At 42.4% G+C, this 23,693-nt stretch overlaps 1 protein-coding gene across 1 annotated transcript in view; it reads right to left on the minus strand.

Annotated features, from left to right (window-relative positions):
* Positions 1-3,391: 3,391 nt before the first annotated feature.
* CDH20 (cadherin 20) overlaps positions 3,392-23,693 on the minus strand; it is a 51,036-nt gene continuing 30,734 nt past the window's right edge. The window contains exons 7-12 of the mRNA XM_026843083.1: positions 20,625-20,878; positions 17,006-17,142; positions 14,427-14,548; positions 12,434-12,551; positions 5,835-6,086; positions 3,392-4,367 (exon numbers count right to left, since the gene is read on the minus strand). Of these exons, the coding sequence (XP_026698884.1) occupies positions 3,868-4,367; positions 5,835-6,086; positions 12,434-12,551; positions 14,427-14,548; positions 17,006-17,142; positions 20,625-20,878 (1,383 nt within the window). The 3' untranslated portion in view covers positions 3,392-3,867. The remainder of the gene's footprint in view (positions 4,368-5,834; positions 6,087-12,433; positions 12,552-14,426; positions 14,549-17,005; positions 17,143-20,624; positions 20,879-23,693) is intronic.

Consider the following 23,693-nt stretch of genomic DNA (forward strand, 5'->3'; position numbering starts at 1 on the left):
CCTGGGCACACTGCTGGCTCCTGTTCAGCCGGCTGTCAATCAACACCCCCAGGTCCCTCTCTGACTGGCAGCTCTCCAGCCACTCCTCCCCAAGCCTGTAGCGCTGCTGGGGGTTGTTGTGGCCCAAGGGCAGCCCCCGGCATTTGGCCTTATGGAAACTCCTCCAGTTGGCCTCAGCCCATGGCTCCAGCCTGTCCAGGTCTCTCTGCAGAGCCTCCCGACCCTCGAGCACATCAACACTCCCATCCAACTTGGTGTCATCTGCAAACTGACTGAGGGTGCACGCGGTCCCCTCATCTAGATCATCAATAAAGATGTTAAACCGGAGTGGCCCCAAAACTGAGCCCTGGGGGACACCACTCGTGACTGTCTGCCAACTGGATTTAACTCCATTCACCACAACTCTCTGGGTCCGGTCGTCCAGCCAGTTTTTTACCCAGAGAAATGTGCGATTGTCCAAACCTCGAGCAGCCATTTTTGCCAGGAGAATGCTGTGGGAAAGAGTGTCAAACGCCTTGCTAAAGTCAAGGTAAATTACATCCACAGCCTTTCCCTCATCCAATAAGCAGGTCGTCCTGTCATAGAAGGAGATCAGGTTTGTCAAGCAGGACATGCCTTTCATAAGCCCACCCTGAGTGGGCCTGAGCATCTGGTTGTCCCTCATGTGTTGTGGATGATCAGCTTCCCAGGCACCAAAGTCAAGCTGACAGGCCTGTAATTTCCCAGATCATCCTTCCGACCCTTCTTATATATGGGTGTCACATTGGCCAACTTCCAATCAGTTGGGACCTTCCCAGTCAGCCAGGACTGCTGGTAAATGATGGAAAGTGGCCTGGCAAGCACCCCAGCCAGCTCCTTCAGCACCCTCGGGTGTATCCCATCCGGTCCCATAGACTTGTGTGTGTCTGTGTGATGCAGCAGGTCACTGACTGTCTCCTGGATTGCAGGGGGGTCATTCTCCCAGTCTCTGTATTCTGGCTGTGGAGCACCTAACAAAAGTGCTGTTGGTTGTTCCCCACCGAGTGGTACACGCAACCCAGGAAGCTGCTCTCGGCTGTCTCATAGCCTGTCTTGCAAAGGCCACTGCCGGGGGCTTCTGCGGGTAAAACCAGACCTTGGAGCAACTTGTCCTGGGAAAACCCTCAGTAAATGCAGTAGGTATCTTCAAGTTGAAGGCAATATGATGCCAGACTGCATTTCTGCCCCTCTACATCCCACTCTGCCTACAACGGGAGACGTAAACCATTGCAGTATCAGGACATGAAGAACTAATCAGAATCTTTATGTTACTGTATACTGTGACTAAAGGGGAAGGCAGTAATGGTCTGAAAATACCAAACCATAGCTTTACAGAGGGACAAAGTCATCTATGTGCCTTGTAGGCTTGTATGGCAGCAAGGGATACTTGCCTTATACTTCCCAGGGAAGGCTTTCTGCACTGAATATATTGATGCAGTGGAAGATTGCCTAGAAGGGTTCCAGATGCTTAACTATTAGGAATTTTAAGAATAAACAGGCATATGCTTAAAATAATATAAAAAATATATTAAATATATATGTAATGATTAATTCAGACAGGGAAGTGGTGTAATAATGTCCTCTCTTATCTTCCTTCCTGCCGTATGTTCTGTGATTCCTATTGGCTCAAGAGCTGAGGAAGCTCTCTGAAGTCTCTCAACAGCAGTTTTGCATCCTGTACACCACTTCCTTGATCATGGTGTTTGCCATTCTTTGTCTAGTGTTATAAAAATCAATGTGATATATGAGGGTAAGTGCTATGGGATGAGTAAAAGAACCATTATCACCTATTTTTCAGTGCTCTTTCTGCAATAGTGTAAGACAGGTTCAGGTGATAAGCAGTATTATGTTGTATGGTGTATTATGTTTGTGAAGGCACAGATTTTAATTGTGTCAGATGAGCAAATGTTTGGGAAGTCACTAAAAGATTTTTGGTTTGCTAGCTGCCTGGCTCTCCAGAGGTGCATGACTTAGTACGAGTTTGTGGAAACAAGGCTCCTGTCTTAAACGGGTATAGTCTAAGATTAGGCAAAGTAGAGACAGCAGTGTTTTGTGCTCATCTGCAACAGAAACTAAGTGCAGTATGCATGTGGTAGAAGTGTGGTAACTAGGTGATTATGTCTGCACATCTATTTTCTGGGCAATTTGAGATGGAGAGAATCCTTAGCTAGAAAGAAATCTGAGAATGCCATTGCAGACTGTTCTGCTTTCTGCCTTTCTCCACCTTCCATGAAACTTATGTTAGTGTAATTTCCCTGGCCCTTCCCATTTATATGTGCAAACAAGAGAAGATCCAGGCTCAAAACTTTGATTGCAGAGTAAGAATGACCAGAAATGGATACTGTGTGTTAAAGACTGTCATGTCTCTGAAGGCATGAGATTCTGTCAGGGCTGTGTAACTGTTTTCCAAGCTTTCTGTCTGGGCTGTGTAACTGTTTTCCAAGCTTCTCAATGCCCCAGCCATAACATTTTAAAAAAATCAGCCAAGACTTTCTTTTGACTTCAGCATGATTGAAACAGAAAAGTAACTATTCTGGTGTGCTGAACTTGGTCTGATTCACTGCTAAGGACAATGTCCAAGTGAACAATGATAAAAGAAACAGAAAATCCACTCAAACCTGCAAATTGAAGGCTTGTCTCCTTGACATGATGCTGATGAACAATATTTTCGTGATGCTCAAGGCATGTAAAGCCACAGATAAGCACTAATTACTGTGTGCAAAGTAGTCAATAAATTGCCATTCAGACTTTCCCTTCTGTTTAACTTTTATTAAAAGAGGTGCTAAGGTACTGTACTGTATGCAGTACATCATATTTATTACCAAAATTAACAAATATACAAAACTTATACATGTAATTTTCTTACATCCATTTATTGGTCTATAATACTGCATTTGTTCAAGTAGGTTATCTACAGTATGTAAACATCCCTTGGATTGACTTCACACAGATTAGGAAAGCCCATCTAACCCATGTAGTTACCAAATATAGCTTTTTCTTTTTTTAAAATTTATTTGGCTTTCATTGGTAGAATCTAATCTTCACATTTGGCACATGGAAGAGACATCTACAGTGCAAAAGAGGCAGATTTTCTGGTTTTGTTCTGAGCAGTTTAGCGGAGTCATGGTTTTAAAGAGCCAAGAATAAATTTACACAAACTTCATAGGAGATGGATTAGTGTTAATGCCAATGACTCACAGATCAGTCATCAAACTAGAGCAGAAATTCAACGCCTCTTCCCCAGCCCTCTCAGCCAGGTGGAAAAAAAACCCTCAGCCTTGTTTCTAAAGGCTTAAAAAGGACTCAGTTAGCAACAGAGGGAGGAGGTTTAGTTTACAAAGGGCCCTCTGAGATTCCAGTTTAAATTTTCTGCTTTGTGGGATTTTTTTTCTTGTTAGCAAGCAATTTTTTTTTTTTTTCTTTTTAATGGGGGAAAGATAACCGGTGGGGAACAACTTTTCTGAGCTGGAAATTTCTCAGTGAGTCAGAGATTACAGTTGGAGTTTACAGATCTTTGAACCCAGATGTATAGAGCTCAGTAAGCTGCCGTGTACAAGGGAGAGAGAACGGGAGTAATGTCATTATATTCCAGGAGCTTTCCAATTTTGCTGTAAAAACCAGGAAAAAACTTTCTTCCTTCTGCTTCTCACTGTTTCAAATACATGACTTAATTTAACTGAGTAAAGCTGATCCAGAGAGACCTTCATTCGCACCCTTCTTCCCATTCTCATCCAAGCACCGTATTGCTATTTTTTAGGAGGCCTCACCTATGTCCATGGAAGCATCTGATGAGAATGGACGTAACTGGACACTGTTTCACATGGAAACCCCTCTGCCATTCCTCGTCCGTTACCACAGAGCCCCACTGCTGTCCGTGGCACCGTACATCTCAGCCAGCTTTTTGAAGCGCGGCCCCCAGTCCGTCAGGTAGTCGTAGCTCTGGTCTGAGTCTGTTGTCACTGACTGTAGGGAGCTGAGTGACTCCGCCACTGAGCCGTTCCCTTCAAACATGTATGTCTGGAGGGAGTCGAAGGGAGGCGCCCACAGGTCCATGTCAGCTTCGTACAGCTTGGCGAGCACGTAGTTGTGGACATTGTTGTCCATGATGCACGCCTGAGGCACGTATCGGGAGAGGCTCTCTATTTCAGGGAGCATGTCCTGCCGGTTTTTCAACACCAGCTGAGCCTCCCGTGGGTTCCACATGGCGGCGATATCAAAGGCCTCTGTGTCCTCCTCCCCACCGCCCTCATCGTCGTACCTGACGATGTTCTCGTGGATGTTCTCTTCCTCATCAATGATGTATGGCTGCTTCCGCTGGCGCCGCATGGAGAGGATGAGGAGCACCAGCACTGCAGGAGGCAACCAAGACACAGGGCCATCAGCGAGGGGGCAGATCTTGCAAGGGCTTCAGGCTCTTTGCTGCCTTATTTTCCCCTTGGTAAGCCCAGCCAACCCCTTGGATTTAAAGAGCTGTGGTGTCTGTAGGTGGAAGGGGTATAGAAATCCCCCACCCTCCTGACAAAAGTAGTAACTTGAGGTCTAACTAATCTGCCCCTTTTCTCACCTTAATTCTTAACTCCTGGTGACTTCAGGACACACATATCCAGCGGTGCTTGTGATGCACTGCAGCAATACTTGAGCTACTTTTAAGCTAGCTAGATCAGGTATCAGTAACAGTTTATCTGCAGCAGCACACAGATCCATAGAGATATTTTTTTCCTGCTGTACACAGCAGGGTTTTGCAGCCTGCTTTGGGAATGCCTCTTGGGCTGGGCACTGCACATGACATAGATGGATGGTGCTGAGGCACCGTAGTGCTATGTCTGCCTACACAACAGAATGTACAGCTCTAACCCCTTAGTCTGCTCCAAAGCATTTTTTTTTTTGTTTATCTGCAAGCCTTCTGCAGTGCTGCAGTGCTGCTGCTCCTCATCTTCCCCATGCTTGTAGTATGGGGAGGAGTGGTCATACAGGCACCAGAGCCCCTTACTATTGAAAATGGGCTGTCATGTGGTGACTGTATTTCCAGGGCTAGAACTCAGCAAAGGTTTTGAATGCTGAAATTTTGAACTGAGGTATCTAGGCTCCTTTGAAGAGCCAGAACTGAGGCACTTTTAAAGATGTTTTCCTGTATCTTACTTCACTGTTCCTCAAACTGTGCCCCCTGAAATTTCAGGGAATGTATGTTTTGAACTAGTATCTCATGACTTGAGAGAGTGAATGAGGGAACTGATGTTCTTTTGATACCAACAACTAACAGGGGGCATAGCAGGTCTGGACAAGGAAAGGATGAAATTTATTTGTGGAGACAGAACACATGCAAGATGCTCATCCCCTTTACAGCACCATTTAAATGTAGCATCTCAAGGAAAATGGATGGAGGTGGGGATATCTCCTGCCAAAAGACAAGAGGTGAAACTGGGCTTACCACTATTTCCTGTGGGAGCATATGATCAGAAACTGCTGAGAGTGAGACAGTAACCTGTCCTCATCCACAGATCCCAGCACTTCTGGCATACTCCTTCCAGGAAAGCAGGACCATACCAGACATCCTGGCACTCTGGGCATCTGGCAGAAATACTTGCAGGCCATAGTCTTCCCCCATTCCTGCACCCAGAATCTGAAGCCATATGTATCTGACTACACCATCTGGTCCTTGATTTGGCCCTTTAAGTATCTATATATGTGTGTCTACATATAACATATACATAGACGTGTGTGTGTGTGCCTTTGTGTCCTTCACCTTCAGTGGATCAACAACCCCCTGGCCAGAACCAAAGAGTTTGTCCCCTCTCAAGAAGAAGCCAAGGGTTTACCTAGCAGGACAAAGATGCAGGCAAGGATTGCAATGAGTGCCCCTCTGCTCAGGCTGACGGGGAGGGCGTAGGCCTCCGCATTGCAGGACATCACCATGCCATCGTCATCACAGCTGCACACATGCACCGTCAGTGTGCCTGTGCTGCTCAGCACGGGGCGGCCGTTGTCGCTGATCAGGATGGGGAGGTAAAAGGTGTTCTGCTCATGTTGTCTGAAGCCGGAGCGCCTTGTCAAAATCCATGCCGTATTGTCTAAGGGTAGAAAATAAATGGAGAGAAGAGCTTGTATGCAGAGCAAATATGTTCAGCAGAGAAGGAAGGTTAAAAAAATCAGCCCTAGATCTGCACACATTTGTCTTCTTTTTTCCTTTGTTTTTATCAGTTTCTCACTAATCAGCATTTTGTCTCTGCCTCCTCTATTCCAGTATCTTCTCAGGACATAGCTCCAAACCTGCAAGGCATACACACCTTGGGAGTTGCCTTTACCCCTTCTGACATAAAGTGCCCAGGGCAAACTCACAGCCTTCAGATTTAGCTAAAAGAGCTTTCAGAAGACACGACAGAAATGAACAGTTGAAGGCAACTTGTCCCTGTTTGTTCATGCTCAGCAGCTTTTCCAGACCTCACTCTTAAGTGCTGCCACCATTTTGGATATAACCCTTGTGGACATGTTAAGGTACTTTTTATGTTTTTTGATACATGGCATAGTCATCTGCTTAGGGCAACAAGAAGACAAAGGAAAACCCAGCTTGCTATCCTAAAGCAGCAGCAAGTTGAAAATTTGCAACTAAACATTTTTCAGGGAAATACATGCAATTTCATTGGCATGTTTGCCATTGAAAAAAAGTCAGAATGCTTCATGTTATCAGTGTCAGAATTATTCTGCTTTGATGTGACCATTCTGCTTCATTTAGTGTGACCGCCTGTTTTTTATAAGAACTTAAATCAAAAGGAATCAAATGATGCTGCTGAAACAAAATAGTAAGAGAGTGACCTAACAGCCAGCTGCTGTTGGTCATTTCAAGGGAAATCCCTACCTTTGGGGCTTTTTCCTCCATATTCAGCATGTTTTTAAAATGTCAGAATTTCCCAGTGGCATTTGAATTCCTGTCTACCCCCTCCCTCAAATTCCTCAGACTGTGCACCAAGGTTCCTAATCAAAAAGAAATATGATTCAGGAATTTGTTCTTCTCAATTATCATCTCAGGAATGCCAAGGCAAAATCTTTGGAGATCAGTGATGATTTTGTCAGTGCTGACCTTCCAGCTTCTTGGCCTCAGAGGCTTTTGGAAGCACGAGATCAAATGTTTCCATTGTGATCTGGGCCACTAGGGAGTCTAAAGGAATCTGCAGGAAAATTGGCCCTTCTTACAGACACGTCTGCAAATCTTGCGTCAGCAAAGATAAATGGGGAACATAGGTACTTATTCTCTTTGACAAACCTACAAGCCCTCACCCCATGAAATGATGCTGTGGGATTTCTGGGAGCTGAGCTTTATACAGTTTCTTTTACTGCTTAGTTTTGTTTTCTGTTTCTTCAGTTCAAAAGAGGTCACAGTCCGACCATCTGCATCTCCAGGATGTTACCAATGTATATTTGCTCTGCTTGGAAATGCAGGAAGCCAATCAGCTATTCCCAGGTGGACTGACACAATGGGGCTGCTACCTGGCAATGGCAAGAAACCTTCTGATCACAAGCAGAGTGTGAACAAACCCAAAATATCAACAAGGGGTTGTTCCTTATTATTTCCCTGTCAATTCACTGCTAAAATTTAAATCCTGGGTGATTTTCTTCTGTGCAGAGACTCAGGTTACATGCAGATGTATTATCTGATGTAGTCTGAACATCAGAAATGATTTGATGTCTTTTAGGAATGAAATCAGGAGTGTTATATACAGCCAGCTATGGAATATATGCAAACTCAAGCTAGACTCTCTAGACTTGCCTGTTAGACTTAAATTAGTCTCCATGTTCCATACTTTGTGCTGCAAATTTTATGGCATTCAGACAGTACTGGCACACGTAAGTATTGAGACATCGGGCTCCACAGTTCATGAGATTAGTTTAAATTTTGACATGATTTTAAAAGGAATCTCAGGATATTTTATTTCTTGCACATCAATGACATTTCAAGCTTTTATTCTGAAAGCATAGAATTCTGACATGTGTTTGCATGTGAATATATAGTGAAATTGTAGTGTCTCACTAAATCATGTGATCCCAAGAGCTGGAGCTTTGAGGAAAAACCATTAGGTGCAAGGTGAAATCCCTACAGTTGCTTAAAATTGATTATGTTTCAGTGTTTACTGATTTCACTACGCTTTGATACGCCATGTAGCTCTGAATTTACGCAGCAGGTGTAGACATAAGATAATTTTCAGGAATTTGTCCCAAAACCCATCAGGGAGCAGCACCCTGTGGCTCCTGTGGCTTCTGGGCTGTGGGCAGGAGCCCTCTCCTCCTGCAAACCTCCCCCTCTTCTCTGCTGGGGCAAGTGCTTTCTCTCCCTCAGGCTGTTTATGTGCCCTTTAGTATGTGCTCTCCAGCCATTAATACCACATCTTTTCATCACTGGGCCTGTTTTAGCATGAGAAAGAGCCGCCCAAAGGGCGGAAAATGGCAAAGTGCCTGCATTTATGCTGTGTCAATGGAAATGTCTGAGTCATCTGAACAGTGTAGTGATTTGGTTACATTTCTCTTTCCTGGGTGAAAGACCTAGTCTCTTTAAACTGACTTACAATAGAAGTCACAAATTTTACTCAGGTGACAGCAAACCTTCATTTTATGTAAAATTGTTCTTTGTGAGGGCAAAAGACTTCATTATTCTGAGCTGGTCATACTTTGCCTGTAGAAGTCACAGGCAGTGAACCTGACTGAAGATATGCAAAATCAGCTAGTGGGATCTCAAGTGTTTTTAACAATAATTCATTTTTTCAGGCTGAAACCAAGTTTCTATAATCAAATATTGAAAGATATAAGTGTACATATATATTTTTGCTGTGATATGCTGACCCTATCATCCCGGTCTTAAATAATCTTGGTGATAAAATTGTCTTGGTGACTCTCAGCATTACATTTCGACCCTTTTGTTTTGCTTTGCTTTGTACTAGGCAGGCATCCAAATCATCCCTAAAGAATCGCTCTACCTGTTACTCTGGAACTGCAATACATTGGTGCCAAAGCTTGTGGTGTGACTCATCAAAAGCAATGTGATTTGACGTGCTACTGCAGTGCAAAGGGCATGCTGGAATGTGATGCAGCATGGCAGAAACCAGAATACACAATTTTCTTTCAAATTTGATATCTGCTAAGCCCCAGCCATCAAGAGAAGAGGGCTTGTAAGGACATGAAAGCCCCATTATATTAAAAAAAAAAAAAAAAAAAAAAAAAAAAAAGCATAATAAGAATGCACAATATTTTTGCATCACAGCCTCCAACAGTGTCTTTGTCTCACAGAGGGCTGGACAATAGCACTTATCTACAGTGCTGAGCAGAGATACTGAAGATTGCAGCATGGTGGGTTCCACACCTTTGAGATGAGCAGGAGGTGAAAACTGAGCTTCCTGTGGGTGTGCAGGCTGGTGTCTTTAAGTGTTGTGAAAGCAAGCCATGGAGCACCTCTTTCCTGCAGTTTGGTGCTCCACTGGGAGTAATGTACCTCCCTGGAGAGGTCAGGGGAACTAACCACTGTGTCACGAACCCTGAGATCAGAGCTAACCACCACTCTTCTCACAAGAAAGGCTTGGTTTCTTCCTGTATGCATCTGTACAAGGACTCGGGATCATTAGCCCAGAACTTCTGTTAGTTTTTAAAAACTAAGTGTAAAAATGAATAGTTAGGAATAATATAAAGAAATATTTATCCAGGAGTGGGAGAAAGAGCACAAGGAAGCAGGAATTACAGACACCACCAGCTTGAGGAAGGGGTCACATTTTTCATGGGGATTTTCAGCTCACTGCTTTTGATCTCTGTCAAAGTCTGAGGTAAATCAGTTTTAGGGAAGGATGAAATAGCTAAAAAAATTCCTAGGACAAATTTAAATGCAATGGGGAGGACTTCCAATGATGGGCCTGGCAGTGGTATGACACTGATGCCTGCACCCATCAAGGTGGGTACCCTCCATCAGTTTTTAGTACTCAAAGATGGAAGGCAGCAGTTAAGGGTCAACAGAAGATCGGCTCAGCGTTTAATCTGGAAATGCAGTTATTTTATTTTGTCCTTCATTCCATTCTTACAGCAAGCCTCTTTTGCCAACTTTTCCCCAGCATAATCTCATCTGGATTTAGAAGTGGGGGAAGATGGCTTGCTAATGCCCTACATCAGTAACCAAAATGATGGGAGACCCCAGCTCAATTCCCTGCTTTATCACATATATCCTGTATGGCCTTGGGAAGTCATTTAGGCTCAGATCTTTGCAGATACTTACATGTCTATCTTCCACTGTTTTTACTGAACTCAAAGGGAACCAGGCATGTAAGTAGCTTAATTTCTCCTTGCCCTGGATCCCTGTCTATAAAGTGGAGAACAATAGGATTTCTCTGTCTGCTAGAGATATGCAGAGAATGAATAGACTGAGGAAGTTCTCAGAAGACTAAAATGACAAGGGCCAAAGAAATATGTAAAACAGTTCATCAGAATGCAAACTGTGATCTATCTGTTGCTCAGTACAAATCAAGGTTTTAACTGTTGCCAGGATGGCTGCATGTCTTGCAGCTTCTCCTACTGCTGTATTGGACAACCAAGTAATCAGCACAATTGCTGATCTTAATAGCGCCTTCCCACAGCCCGGAAAGTATTGCTGTCTTGTGTTTACTTGCATAGGTTGTGACTAGCAAGGTGGGTTCTCTTTCTTGTGACATATGGTATAGCTATCCCCTCTGTGACTAAGTCATATCATTTATATAGTCCTTAGTGGTCCCTAGATGAAAATATAAATATAAATTATTGTTACTGAAATGACTACTGTACTCCAAATTGCTGAGGCAGTAAATGAGTCATTAATGTGTATATTTCAAATGGTCAGTGGTTTGATACTTAACATTTTTATTTCAAATTTCTAACCAATAGTACCCTAAGGTTCTTGTGATATATATATCTCTGGAAAACTGGTATTTTACAGAGAGTGGGAGGCACAGCCATTCAGTCACTGCTGTCACTATAAATTATTGCAAGTATGGCCTTAAACAGAAAAAGTACATCTGATGCTGGGGATTTTGTGAGTTTCTTTTTTTAGAACAATGCCTTGAGGATGAGATGAGCTTAGTTTGCCAAATGTTTTAGCAATAGTTGTGTTGTATTTGTTCACTTATTTTGGCAATATGTATTCAAAAATAAAAAAGGGGGAGACAATGGATAGAGAAGGGGATAAAAATGAAAGAAATTGTGTGTGGAAGCTTCAGGGACACTCTAGAAAAAAAGCTGCTTTTAGGATGAAAAAGCATTAGCATGCTGTGGAGGAGGGCTCCAGACTCTGCAAGTAGCATGTTTTTAAGACATGTTTGGTTAGTGACAGCAGGGGCTTCTTTATTAGCCTCTGTGTTGCCTTTCATATGCCTGCAGAGGCACAGATAAGGGCTTATGGAAGTTAAGTGCCACAAGTAGACATGTGTAGGAGCAGGGGGAGGCACTCTGCTTGGAGACTGGCCACGAGTGTGCTTCAGGCGGCCAGTCCTTCTCCCCTTTTATTCTGGAATTGCTTGCTGTTCTGTAGTTCTTTACACATTAAACTTCTACTGAAATCCAGCCCCTTCATATTGACTTTCAAAGATCTGCATCAGGTCACTCAAGGTTGTCCATCTTTCCCAATGAAGCTGGAGTGGACCTGACCTCTGCACCGTTGTCTGCCCATGAAGATCTTCTATCACCAGCAGTCATGCAAAAGCCTGCCACAGCAGGGCTTTTCTGCAGACTCCCAAACCACCAAAGCTTCCTCAAAAGAAGCAAATTCCACTGGTTAGGATACTCAAACACCAGTGCTTTGCCATGGGTCTTCCCACTGGGGTTTCAGTTTCTACTTAGCATATTTTACTCAGACTTTTAGCTGTATGCCAAGTTACCCCCCTAAGGCTCTTCATCTCCTCCCTCCCTCCCTTTCCTAGGGAAATGAGGATATGCAAAGAGGAAGAAAAAAAGTGCTTGGAGGAAAAGACTGGAACAGTACAAGAACTTTCCCTTTCTGTGCCTGGGAGAAAACATGAAGAGTAACAATAAAAGAGCAGTGTAATTCCCTTCAGATTTGTCTCCTAGTTCCAGTTGCTATCCTACCTTTAAGCATCTCCTTTTGAAGAATGCAATTTCCACTCCGGTAATCCGAGATGCCTGCAGCCTGACCACAAGACCTGAATTTGCACAAAACACTGGCACATTTCCTCGAAGAAAAAGAGGCCTACTGCTAGAGAATATTTATAGAGAAGAAAATATCATATAACCTTCAAGTGTATTAAGTAATATGTCATTTTATCACTGCCTTTAAGGAGCAGGCGTCACTTGGTGTTATTTGTAATGGCAGTCTTATCACACACTGTAAGTCACAGACTCTCAAGTCCAACTCAGGCATTAGAAATTAGAGTAGCTAACTGTCTGTGTCCACTCTGATTACCTTGATTGTCCCTTAGAGTAAAGTTGGGGTTGTTGGCTGCCTCTGGAGCCAGGCTGTAGTAGAAGTGCTGACCCTCCTGTGGGTCATCCCTGTCAATGGCGCTCACTGTCTGGATCAGCTACAGAATATGAGAACAAAGCAGAAACAGGTGACAAGCAATATATATATGTATATATTATAAATAAGCAAACATAATATTTTTAATATATATGAATATAAGCAACTGGAGCATTTGAATAAAACTGTCTTGCAGAGGTACAATAGATAACTCAAGAAGAGACTTAAAACCTTGCAGGCTTCATTTATTTTGCGATGTTCATGCAAATCACTTTTAAACAAAGGAAGAGATAGTCAGTTTGCTTCAAATAACAGATACTTTTTTTCTCATACATCCCTGTCTTCTGTTGCATGTTTCTTTTTTCTTTTGAGGGCCCAGTGTGTTCAGAAGATTCATTGTCCATTAGAGAGCTTGTAAGAAAGTCCATATTTATTTTCAGCTTCGTTTTGCACGTAGAAAAGGACTTCAGGTTGATTATTTTATCACTCAATTTTAAATCAATTAAATTCTTCCCAAGATGTCAGTGGAAAAGAAAGAGAGAAAGGCAACCATGCAGAGACTCTGCATATGCAATAAATAATACCATGCAAAGAAACTAAGACAATGCTAAATCCAGAAAGAGATTTGTCACCTCACCTATAGAGGCTTAGTAAAGTAGGTCTAACAGCTTGAAGCACAGTGAGCTATAGCTCTGTCTGAATAAACATTCTGACATCTTTTTAGTCAAGGAATAAATCTTCACCTGGATTTTTGCATTCAGAACTTATTTTTGGATTCAAAGGCAAATGACAGACCCATAAAATCTTATTTACCACCTTTATAACTGATTTCAGACCTTTTCAAAATGTGGCAATGGAATTTGGCTTTCTATACTGAAGGAAGTCCCAATTATCATGCATTTCTCAGAAAGCTTATTATTTAGGATACTCACCCTTCAAAACTAGGAAAAAAGATAGGCAATGATTTCTATTCCCTATATTATTAAGGACCTCTACAAATTAGTAGAAATTATCCTGTGTATGATAGTTGTGAGGACAGCTGTCCCAGCCATAAGTAATTATTTTATCCTGCTTCACAGCATGCTGGGAGAAGCTTCAGTGAACACACAGTGATAGTACTAGCATAATTTTTCCTTCCCAAATAGTGAGTGGTGCATGTATGTGTTTGAACTATACGAGTCAGCTTTGCCTTAGGAGATGCAGGTCCCCACTGTGGACCCTGGGTGGTGAACCATCAGGTTGCCTCTCCACAAGTGATCAGCAGTAGAGCTTGCACCAGCTCCAGCGAGGAAAAGCTCATGTCTATCTGTGATACAGGCAGACTTTGTTTAAAGTATTTTATGGGGTTTTGGAAGGGAGAGGAGCAAAGAGGCTTCACCGCCTGCTTGGAAGTGCTGATTTACAGTGCACAGAGTGGCAAGTCCCGTGTTGTCTATGGCTGTTTGTCATCTCCAGTTCACAGCAAAAAAGATTCAGTTTGGCACCCCGTTGAAACTGATGTAGTATGTTCTGTCCAGCTCTTAAATTCAGGGGTCCTGAAGACTCTTATAAAAAGGCTCTTTTAATAGTAATCCTTTTCTGTCACATGTGGGCTGGGCTGATTCCATGGCATTCCTCTCTTTGTTGCTGCTACAGGACATGCTGGGTGTTTGCCTGCTGGCACATGCTCAAGGGAAGGCTTTATTTCAGCCCCAAGAAGTGTATTGCACAGTGAGCCTGTGGAAACTACTGCAGGAGAAAAAAGGGGTGCTATATATGATGCTATCCTGGTGTGATATGATTGCTTTTTCAAAGCAGCACAGACAGCTCCTGACGAGAGTACAGATGAAATGTGTGGTTAGCTGAGCCCTCTTTCCAATGCTCACTGTTTCTGGCACGCTGTCTCCATGTAGGACAGCATCCCCCCCCAACCCTTGGCATCACTAGCATTTCTCACCTGCCCCGCTTTGGCGTTTTCACAAACAAAAGCTTCATAGAACCTTGCAAATTCTGGTGCATTGTCGTTCACATCCAGGACTTTCACTGTCACGGAGACGCTGCCCACCTGTGACGGATTGTCTGGAAGGAGGAGCGACAACGTAAAGAAAGGCAATACAAGGGAAGAATAAGAGGCTGCTCCTCACTCTGCTCAAGAGGTAAAGCAGCTTTTTCATCACTGACTTGCATTAAGTGGCATTTTCCCAATAGGAACTGTGGTCGCTTCTGGGTTGTGTGACTCGTGGTCAAGTTGCAAATGCTGCTCTGTGTCTGTCCTGGTTTCCCATCTAATCACATCTTTTTCAAACAAATTCTGTGAAGGACTTCAACCTAGTTCAGTCCAATGGGACTATTTCTACACCAAAAGCATTTTTTTTTATTGCCCTTTGACTGGGCAATACTGTTTATTAAGCCTTGGTACTGGTAGCACGAATTAGAAAGAGACTCTTTTAAGATAGGCTTGTTACTTAGAATTTGTTTAAAGTGGTAATTCTGCAGTTCAGATATGTTTTTGCTCAGAATTTATGTTCCTTGAACTCAAAAATAGTGTCAAGTCTTTGGACAGGGGGGTTTAAAATGTAATAACACATGAAATTGTACAGAAAAGCGTTCACTGAAACTTTAAAATGGCAATGAAAATTTTACATTCTGCATGACATCATTTGTGATATTTCTGTCCCACTGGTTCATTACCTTTCTTTGCCAGTAAGTCCATACATTGTTTCACATAACTTCACAATTTCCAAACTAAGTAGCCACAGAGTATTTTTTTTGTCTTACTTTTTTCTGCCCCCAAACATCTTTTCCCCTTATTTAATGATAAAACAAAACTAAGCAGAAAGAAAAAAATCATTATTAGGAGGTTATAAAAGGTGCAAAAATCCAGAAAATTCTTAAAAATTAGTATTCTTTTTAGCCATACAACTTTGTGCATTTATCTCCAAAGAAATTATATGTTCATATAAACAACAGAGAATTTTCTTACACTCTGGAATTTTCTTCAGTGTTCAATGTGCTGCATCCATAACGTGTTACATTGTATCACTGAGATAATACTCTTAAACTATAATGTTTCTCCCTAATTTCTAACTTAATCCTTCAGCTTCCCACATATCCATACCTGTCTTGCTAACACATCTGTCATTGTGGCAGATGAATGCCTGCATTTACACTCTTAGTAATATTGATCTAACTTTTAAAACTAGGTGCTTTATTCAGGAGTGCACAACTATGACATTCTTGAAACTATTCACTAAATTAAATATTGTGCTGCACATGTATAGAGCAAAACTGACAGATTGACAGAGGATGAGTCAAAGGAAGACATGCGTTCATACTGGTCTCACCCTCGAGTGCTGCTACAGGGGCAGCTTTTACAGACTCATGTGTGTATGTAGATTTACAGGGAATTTCAATGGCCATTGGTGGTTGAAAAATAAAACTAGCATAAAAATAGAGGGGGGTGAGATCCTATCATGTCACCAACCGCTCTCACTCCTAAAAAGGGGACAGAAAGGCATAGTGTGCTGGAACAGCCTGCAAATATGTGTCAGGAGTCACCCCAACTCTTGTGAAATATTCCCTCTGCTAACTTCAAGTTGGCTGATTGCATTTTGGGCAAGCTTCTTTTTTCCACTCAAACTGCGCCATATCCCTGGTACAGTCTGGGTGTGCAGGGAGCTCTCTCAGACATGAGGAATGACTTGACTCTTGGCAATAAGCTTCTGAAAAGCTGCTGCCCCTCAGTAGATGAACTGAGATCTTGAGCAAAAGCTATGTGGACCGAAGAGATTTCAGATGAAGATTGGGTGAACCTTTTATTTTATTTACTTATATATCCCAAGCTCCTTTATGAAGCTCACTTCTGTTAGTATTTCAAACTCAGATAAATTTTTCATACTGACACTATAAAATGATCAGCATGTCCTTGTTCTTATAGCCTTGCTAAATACCTAGCATGGATGAACCCTCAGCTGAGTTTTAGCTCACTGTAAAACCCAAAAGCATAATGAGTTCAGCATACTAGAAGACCCCAAGGCACTCTGGCCCAAATTATTTATACAACAAGCAGATGGTGATGACATTTACTTGCTGCTGAACCAGAGCAGTTTTCAACTAGTGACCTAGCAGTGTAAGATCATTGCTGCCTCCCAGTTCCTGCACCACTCAATCCTCCCAGGTAGGACTGGCAGTCCTGGCAGCTGTGCAGCTTTTGCAGCGTCTGCTTTAGCTGACTAGCCCTTCTGACAAGCTACAGCTCTTGCAGAAACACATTAAATAAATCTCTGGAATACTAATGAATTGAAAAAGCAGTACTCTGCATTTAATTGCCAGCCTCTACTCCTCCCACCACCCTAGGAAAAGGAGTGTAAAAAATAAATAAAATGCAGTATTCGCTTGTTGATGTCAGAAGAGTAATTTAGTTAATACGGCTTCCTACTCAGTGCATAAGAACATGTGAATTGCTGAATTTGGGTCTCTCAGCCTGCTTTGTCTATTGTATCTCTTTAATCTATGTACAGTCTGCATTCTCCTTACTCATCTCCACGGCCAGCACCGTGATGTTGTGCCAAGAAACATCCTCCCGGTCAAGAGGTCTTGCAGTCATCAGTGCTCCTGATGTAATGTCGACATAAAAGAACCGCCCTGGATCACTACTTCTGTCAATCGAGTATCTGCAAGAGTACATATTAAAAATATTATGCAACCCTTGTGAAAACTGGGTGTTATAGCCAGTGAAGTACCCCAGCAATGGGAATGCTGTCATACACGGCTGATCCACATTCTTCCACAACCTAGTTATGTGCTCCATTGACTTGTGTAGGTACAGAGTGAGATGCTCAAAAAACCAGGAGTACGTATGGCTAATGGCATTTAATGGTAAGTAGGACTTGGATGGAGCTGGAAGACAGGGAGATTTAGAAGAAGAAGCCTCAAAGCAAGGCACAGCTCAGCACACAAACATCTGCTTTACAGAGAGAATCTGTCAGTGAGGAGTGTGATTTCTTTTTCTAAGCAAAATAATTATGCCCTTTCCTTGGGCACAATTCAGACTGGATGAAAATGGCTTTGCATCAGCTCCAGGCACTTAGGCTGTTCCCTTCCTCATGCTTTTGTATTATCTCCTCTTTCAGTGGAATAAACTCTACCTGCATCCTGGACCATCTTACTGATTGAGCCATGTCAGTGCAAGGGGGATGATGACTGGCTTTCTCATATCATCCAGCCAGAGAAACAGCTCCCTCTGTGAGGTTGATTTATCATAATTACTGAACCTGCCTGGCCAATATCATATCAGTTTAATGCTGGGAACAAGCTTCTCTCACCTGTGAGGAAGAGAATGTGGTGGTACCTGCAGGCCAGAAAATTTGTGCAGGAAGACAGCTGATTTGACAGTTGTCACTGCTATACTCGGTCAGAGGGACCATTTTGCAGTAATGTGTAAAATACTCAATACCCTTCATATGCATCACCTTGCTCTCCACAGCAGTTTGTATGAGTTGCCTTCCTAGATAACTGTGTCAGCATGGTGAGAGACTCTTTGGCAAAAGCCACATGTGCTCATGTAAATGCCACAGCCTAGAACAGAACCCGCACTTATTCTCATTTTTGCTGGTTCTTTCTTCGAAGTTGATGGGAATTGAAAGCATTAGTCATAATGGATTCTGAGCAGGGCTTGTTCTTCTGAATTTTCTCCTTTCAGCACAAATGCGTTCACTAGAACAAGCATGCCAGCCTGATCTTTATCTAGGGACTTATTAAACTGGGATATAAAATACTATTGAGCTATGTTGTTGGAAAATGCTTTTACACTTCTTTTCAGAAAAATCAGAGAGTGGCATGGCAGGCTTGCTTCCTTTACCTTCCTGATCCTTCCCATCTTTTCTTAAATACAGACATTTCCGAGGCATTTCGTTTATTTAGGAAATAAGAAAGAGTGTTGCTATATTTTGCTATAATAATTATTCTTGTATGAGGGCTATAAAAAGAATGTCTGACAGTTTAAGCCCAACGAGTATCTGAAATTGAATAAGGCCTTGTGATTAGTGGTGCGATATTAATCACTGGTGTCAAGAGGCACAGGTAGAGTCTTTGTCTGGATTCTCCACATTAAGTTCTCCTATTAATAATAATACTTGCCCCTTCATACTCATTTCCACTGTACTCTCTAGGTAATCTTCCTGAATTGCTTAACAACAATCATGGCATAATTCCAGCCATCAGAATTTCACAGTGTGGGAGTCCATATACTGGACATGGGAGAATGAGGATTTGAGAATTCCCCCATGTTTAGTGAGCCCTTCCAAAATGTGCCCTGGCTTTTCCATACTTGAAAAAATGGCAAAAAGAACTGTCAGATCACAGTTTTAATTTCAGTTTGATTTCATCTTGTGTAACAAGATATATATCTGGGATTTTGTTTTCCTTATCTTGCCTTACCCTGTGCAAAATGAATGCAGAGCAAGCATAAAACATTGCTGGACTGATACTGCACAGAGTTGGCCTGGATTGAGGAGACCACTTAAGAGGCAAGGAGAACTAATTCCTAACATTTGCATTTTAGAGCGCATTACAAATGGTATTTATTCCTTTTTTTCCTGTTTCCTCTACTCCAATCATTTATGTCTGTATGTACAAGGTGTGGGGGAGGAACGAGGGAAGAAAGGAAGGAAAGTGGGAAGGGAGGAAGATGGGAAGAAAAGGAGGAAGGAAGTTAGGGAGCAGCAGAGTTACAAAGGAATCTGCATATTTGCAACTGTTTATTTTTTTTTTTTTAAATATATCTTTGGTGATGTATTCCATGCTTTATAGAGTGCTGTTTCATCAGGGGTAGTCACTGGAAAGCTCTGAAGAAAACTAAGAAAAACCTCATTAAAAATAACAATGAACACTTCTACCCTCTGATAGTCTGCAGAATTATACTATTTTAAGCAGATTAGCACAAAGCTGTTTTCACTGCAGTGTTTGGATAACGCTGGACAGTAATCAGCAAAATAAGATGCAGGTGGAAAAAAGTTTAGGGTAATGAAATTGTGATGCAGTCACTATAATACTTAGTTTTATTGAAGAATTTGAGGCAATGTCATGAGAAGTACGATAACCTTATAATGTAGGTAGAAAAGACAGGTATATTAAGGTAACAGAGATGAAAAAAATAATTAGAGCAGCAACACAGAAGGCAATATCATTAAGAACAGGCTCTGTGTCTGCTCAGCTCTTCCACCTGAAGCCCACAGAGTTGCTCATATAGATTTCACTTCAAAAACTGAAAACACTTGATGTTTCGACTTCCCAGGGCTGTTCCCAAACACAGACAATTCAGAAGCTGGACTGATGCAAGGTTAGGCAAACAGCAGCTCAACACCCAAAGCATTGCTCAGATGAGAGAATCAGCTGACCTGCTGGGATTATTAACTTGCAGTCACTCGGAGCTTCTGCAGGTTGTGAAAATTAGTATGTGGACTGGCCTCAGAGAAAAACAGTGTTCTCTGATAAACTGGGCTCACTTGGCAGCCAGAACAGAAAAGAGTGCTGTGATCACACAAATCTGCTCCTTTGGCTCCTTGCTGAATTGCAGCTATGAAGCTCCCATGGCTGTAAATACACCTTTACCTTTCTTAACCCCGTATGGGAATATCTAGCTCCACAGCTCTGACCAGACACTATATAATTTAGTAGCTCATGAATATTTATTAGTATGTATTCAGTCTCCTCCAAAAGTAGCTGTGTATTTGAGCTGTTGACAAAGGCAGGCTTTGAAACAGAAGCAGGGGTAAGGAGAAGCGAGTTGATTACCCTCCCCTCAGTATGGCAGCAGATTCTCAGCAACGCTGTCAGGTTTTGTGCCAGAAAAGGCATGAGAGTCCAGGATTTGTTTTTAATGTATGGTATCAGGACACGCCTGACCAGTTCATTGCAATGCTAGATGCAGACGTCCTCCATACCACAGAAAAGGCAAGGGTAAGCTCCTGCATTGGTTTGACAGCCATAGCAGAGCCCCTCTGTGTGTAAGATCTGGTTTGACTAAACCCACTGACAACTACTACTGGTTAAAAAGAGAGAGTCTCTCCCACCAGTGCTGTTTCAGCCCCATCACCGCCACCAACCTGATGTACCAGGGAGTGCTCCTGGGGGAACACACAGAGAGAGGACAGACCTGATGGAGTTGTTGGTCACATCTGGGTCCCTGGCAGAAATGATTTGTATGGTGGTTCCAATCTCCACATCCTCGGGTACTTCCACAAAGTAGAAGCTGGGCTCGAACACAGGAGGTTCATCCACATCCTCTACGCTGATGTGGACGGTGGTGGTGTCACGGAACGGACCCAGGTTCAAGAACCGCATTTCCAGGTGGGGGTTGGCACCCTCTACTTTCAAGGTGTAGCTTTTCTTGCTCTCAAAACTTAAAGGCTGAGGAGAAAAAATATATCTAGCATTAGGCATACTGAACCATATCATTTAGGCCATATAATTTTAATTTTCAGAAGTAAAAGATGCCCTCTAATGTAAACTGATGCCTCTTTTTAAAAATAAATCATTACTATGATTCTTAATCATAAGGGTAACTAAATACTTGCAGATGGAAACAAAGCACTGAGTGACAGTAGTATTAGAAATGGCACCGTCTACATATTTTTTTTCTTTTTACAATTTGACAGTTGAACTGAAAAAGCCAGGAGAAATATTTGCAGATCACTTCAGAATACATATTCTTTCATTCTTCTTGCTGAAATGAAAATAAAAGTGGCCACACCACCATTGAGTTGTGATTCACACAGTGAGCTTCATGCCCACTCTGAGGAGAAACCAGGCAGAAACAAACAGTATGGGAGCACCTGAAAATATGGTGAAGATGCAAAGAGTTGGTTCCTCCAAAATGGGTCCTGGTAGCAGGGACAAGGATGTTCACACATAAGGTGGAGGTCTCAGTTAGCATCCTCTTTTCTCCCTGAAGAGATCAGTCTTGTCTCCAGAGAGCCCTGTCTGCCAAGCTGCTAAAGGGCTCCAGTGGGAGCAGGGGACACGATCAGCCTCTCTTGCGGGATCCTGTTACAGTTTTTATCATCCTTCCTAGAAGTGGGATTTTTCACCTCCTCTCAGTAAGTATCTTAAGCACAGTTTAAAAATCCAGGTGTGCTGAGTGCTAGGATCTTAATCTCCTCCCCTGCCTAGAGAACAGTTTAATTTCAAAGCATTATGAGGTACCCCTGACCTCTTCCTGCAGGAGCTCTTCTACTTTGCATGAAATACTCAAGTATTATTTGGAACAGGGAGGGGGAATGGCTCTTTTTATTTTTCTTTTTTTTTCTTTTCTTTCCTGAGATAATGGAGAAAGGGGGGTCAGCCTCCTTTTGTAGTAGTTTCATGAATTTCATTTCTTATCTGGATAAAACTACTTATTTGGTGAATATGGATACAGAAATATTTAATGCTGACACTGAACATTTAAATAAATAAATTTTTCATCTCCTTTCTCTCTTCTTTTCACACATCTCTGAAAAAAATAGGCCTCTCCAAATCCTGATTAGAAATAAATGGAGAATTCCATATTTAACGTGCAATTTACCAGTCTCGATAAGAGATGACTAAAAGCATCTGACAAACCAGAAAGACACTATGGAAGGATCAGTCTAAAATATAAAAAAAATTTTCACCAGATGATCTACACCTTACAGAGGACACAGCCATACTTGCCAAGTTGCAGTTAGAAGTTACAAGCAGTTGTGCTGTGGTTAAATGGTCACAATGCTTTACTTGTATAACCTGGGGAGTTTTAATGCTGAAAACCAGCACAATTGGATTCCCCTAGCTGGCACAGAACCTGAGCAAGCCAAACTTTGTACCAGGAAAGAAATGGCCCAGTTCTCAGGGTTGCCCAGTGGGACATACTCCTTTTTGTTACATGATTGGCTTTCAAAACATGTGGCTTTATTCATACGTTGGGATTTGAGCATCATGTGTGGAACCACCACACAGGCTACAGTAGGATCATCGCTGTTCCCATCCAACACTTTTATGCTTTTCCTATTCAGCTCTTTCATTTTGAAGGCCTACCACCAGACTGGGGTAAAGAGATGGGCAGGAAAACAGAGAAGGAGAATGCCAAAGCAACTGGAAGCCAAAGGTGTGAAGAGCATTACTGTAGCAGTGAAGTCCCACTCAGCTAGTCATAACCCATGTCTTTTCTGCCCTGCCCAGTAGTGCCACCAGCCAATTCTGCAGCCATGAGATGTGTATTAGTTTAAGCAACATCAGCAGAAATTTCACATGCTCAGGCATGGCAGAGTGTATACTGTGGGCCTCAAGACACTCCCTCATTTCAGTAGTGGCTTCAGTACTTGTCTACTGCCACGACAGCTTCTTTCTTCAGAAGTGGAAACACTGCAGTGACATACGAAAGCCCATGTTGTCACAGTAAAATTACCTGTAGTGATGTCCTGCATAGGAATGCCTGATGAAAGACTGGAGTTCTTGAAATCATAGAACTAAAACTCACTCAGCATTTAGTACATGGGAGTGAGGAATGAAGACGAAGGGGAACTGGTTTTCTTGTGCTGGGGGAGATGATGGTCCAGTATTACTGGAGGTGCTGTGCAGTGATGCAATATGAACTGTGCAACCTGTGGCAGCAGGTACAAACAGATGATCTGAAACTTGCTCATGCTTCCTTTAATTCCACCCGGTAAATCTGTGACTACTGGGGGCATAACACTTGCCAGCAAAGATTTAGCTAGATCTACAAACATATTACCCATTACCTCAGAGTCATTATAGTCTACCAGTTGCATATTCATACATTGTAAAAATAGCAATAAAATATATTTACATGACCAAGCAACACTTACTGTCCATCTGGCAAGGAATGTACAATGCAAAGCTGCCTAAACATATACTAAGAAGGAGGCCATTATATCTCATGGTTTCTCATGTGAAGAAAACTGTGTGAGAAACATTGCATGTACACTAAAAAGCTAGGTTATAAAAAGAGCTGTTGAATCACAGAAACACTTAGTAACTATAAAACCCAACTGCATTAGGAAAAGACTTAATCACCTAGTTAGAAAAAGTGAGAAAATCAAACAAGTGTGCAAGGCCATCACATTTTTGATGCATCTGACTTCAGACACCCTCAGTTTGCTTTGGACTCCTTCATCAGCAACCATGGCTTTCCCTCCTGATCCTCTCATGTGCTTATGCCTCAACACCGCTGCCTGCACCACCCCCC

Source organism: Athene cunicularia (genome assembly GCF_003259725.1).
Source record: "Athene cunicularia isolate RWA chromosome 2 unlocalized genomic scaffold, athCun1 chr2_part1, whole genome shotgun sequence".
NCBI classification, from domain to species: Eukaryota; Metazoa; Chordata; class Aves; order Strigiformes; family Strigidae; genus Athene; species Athene cunicularia.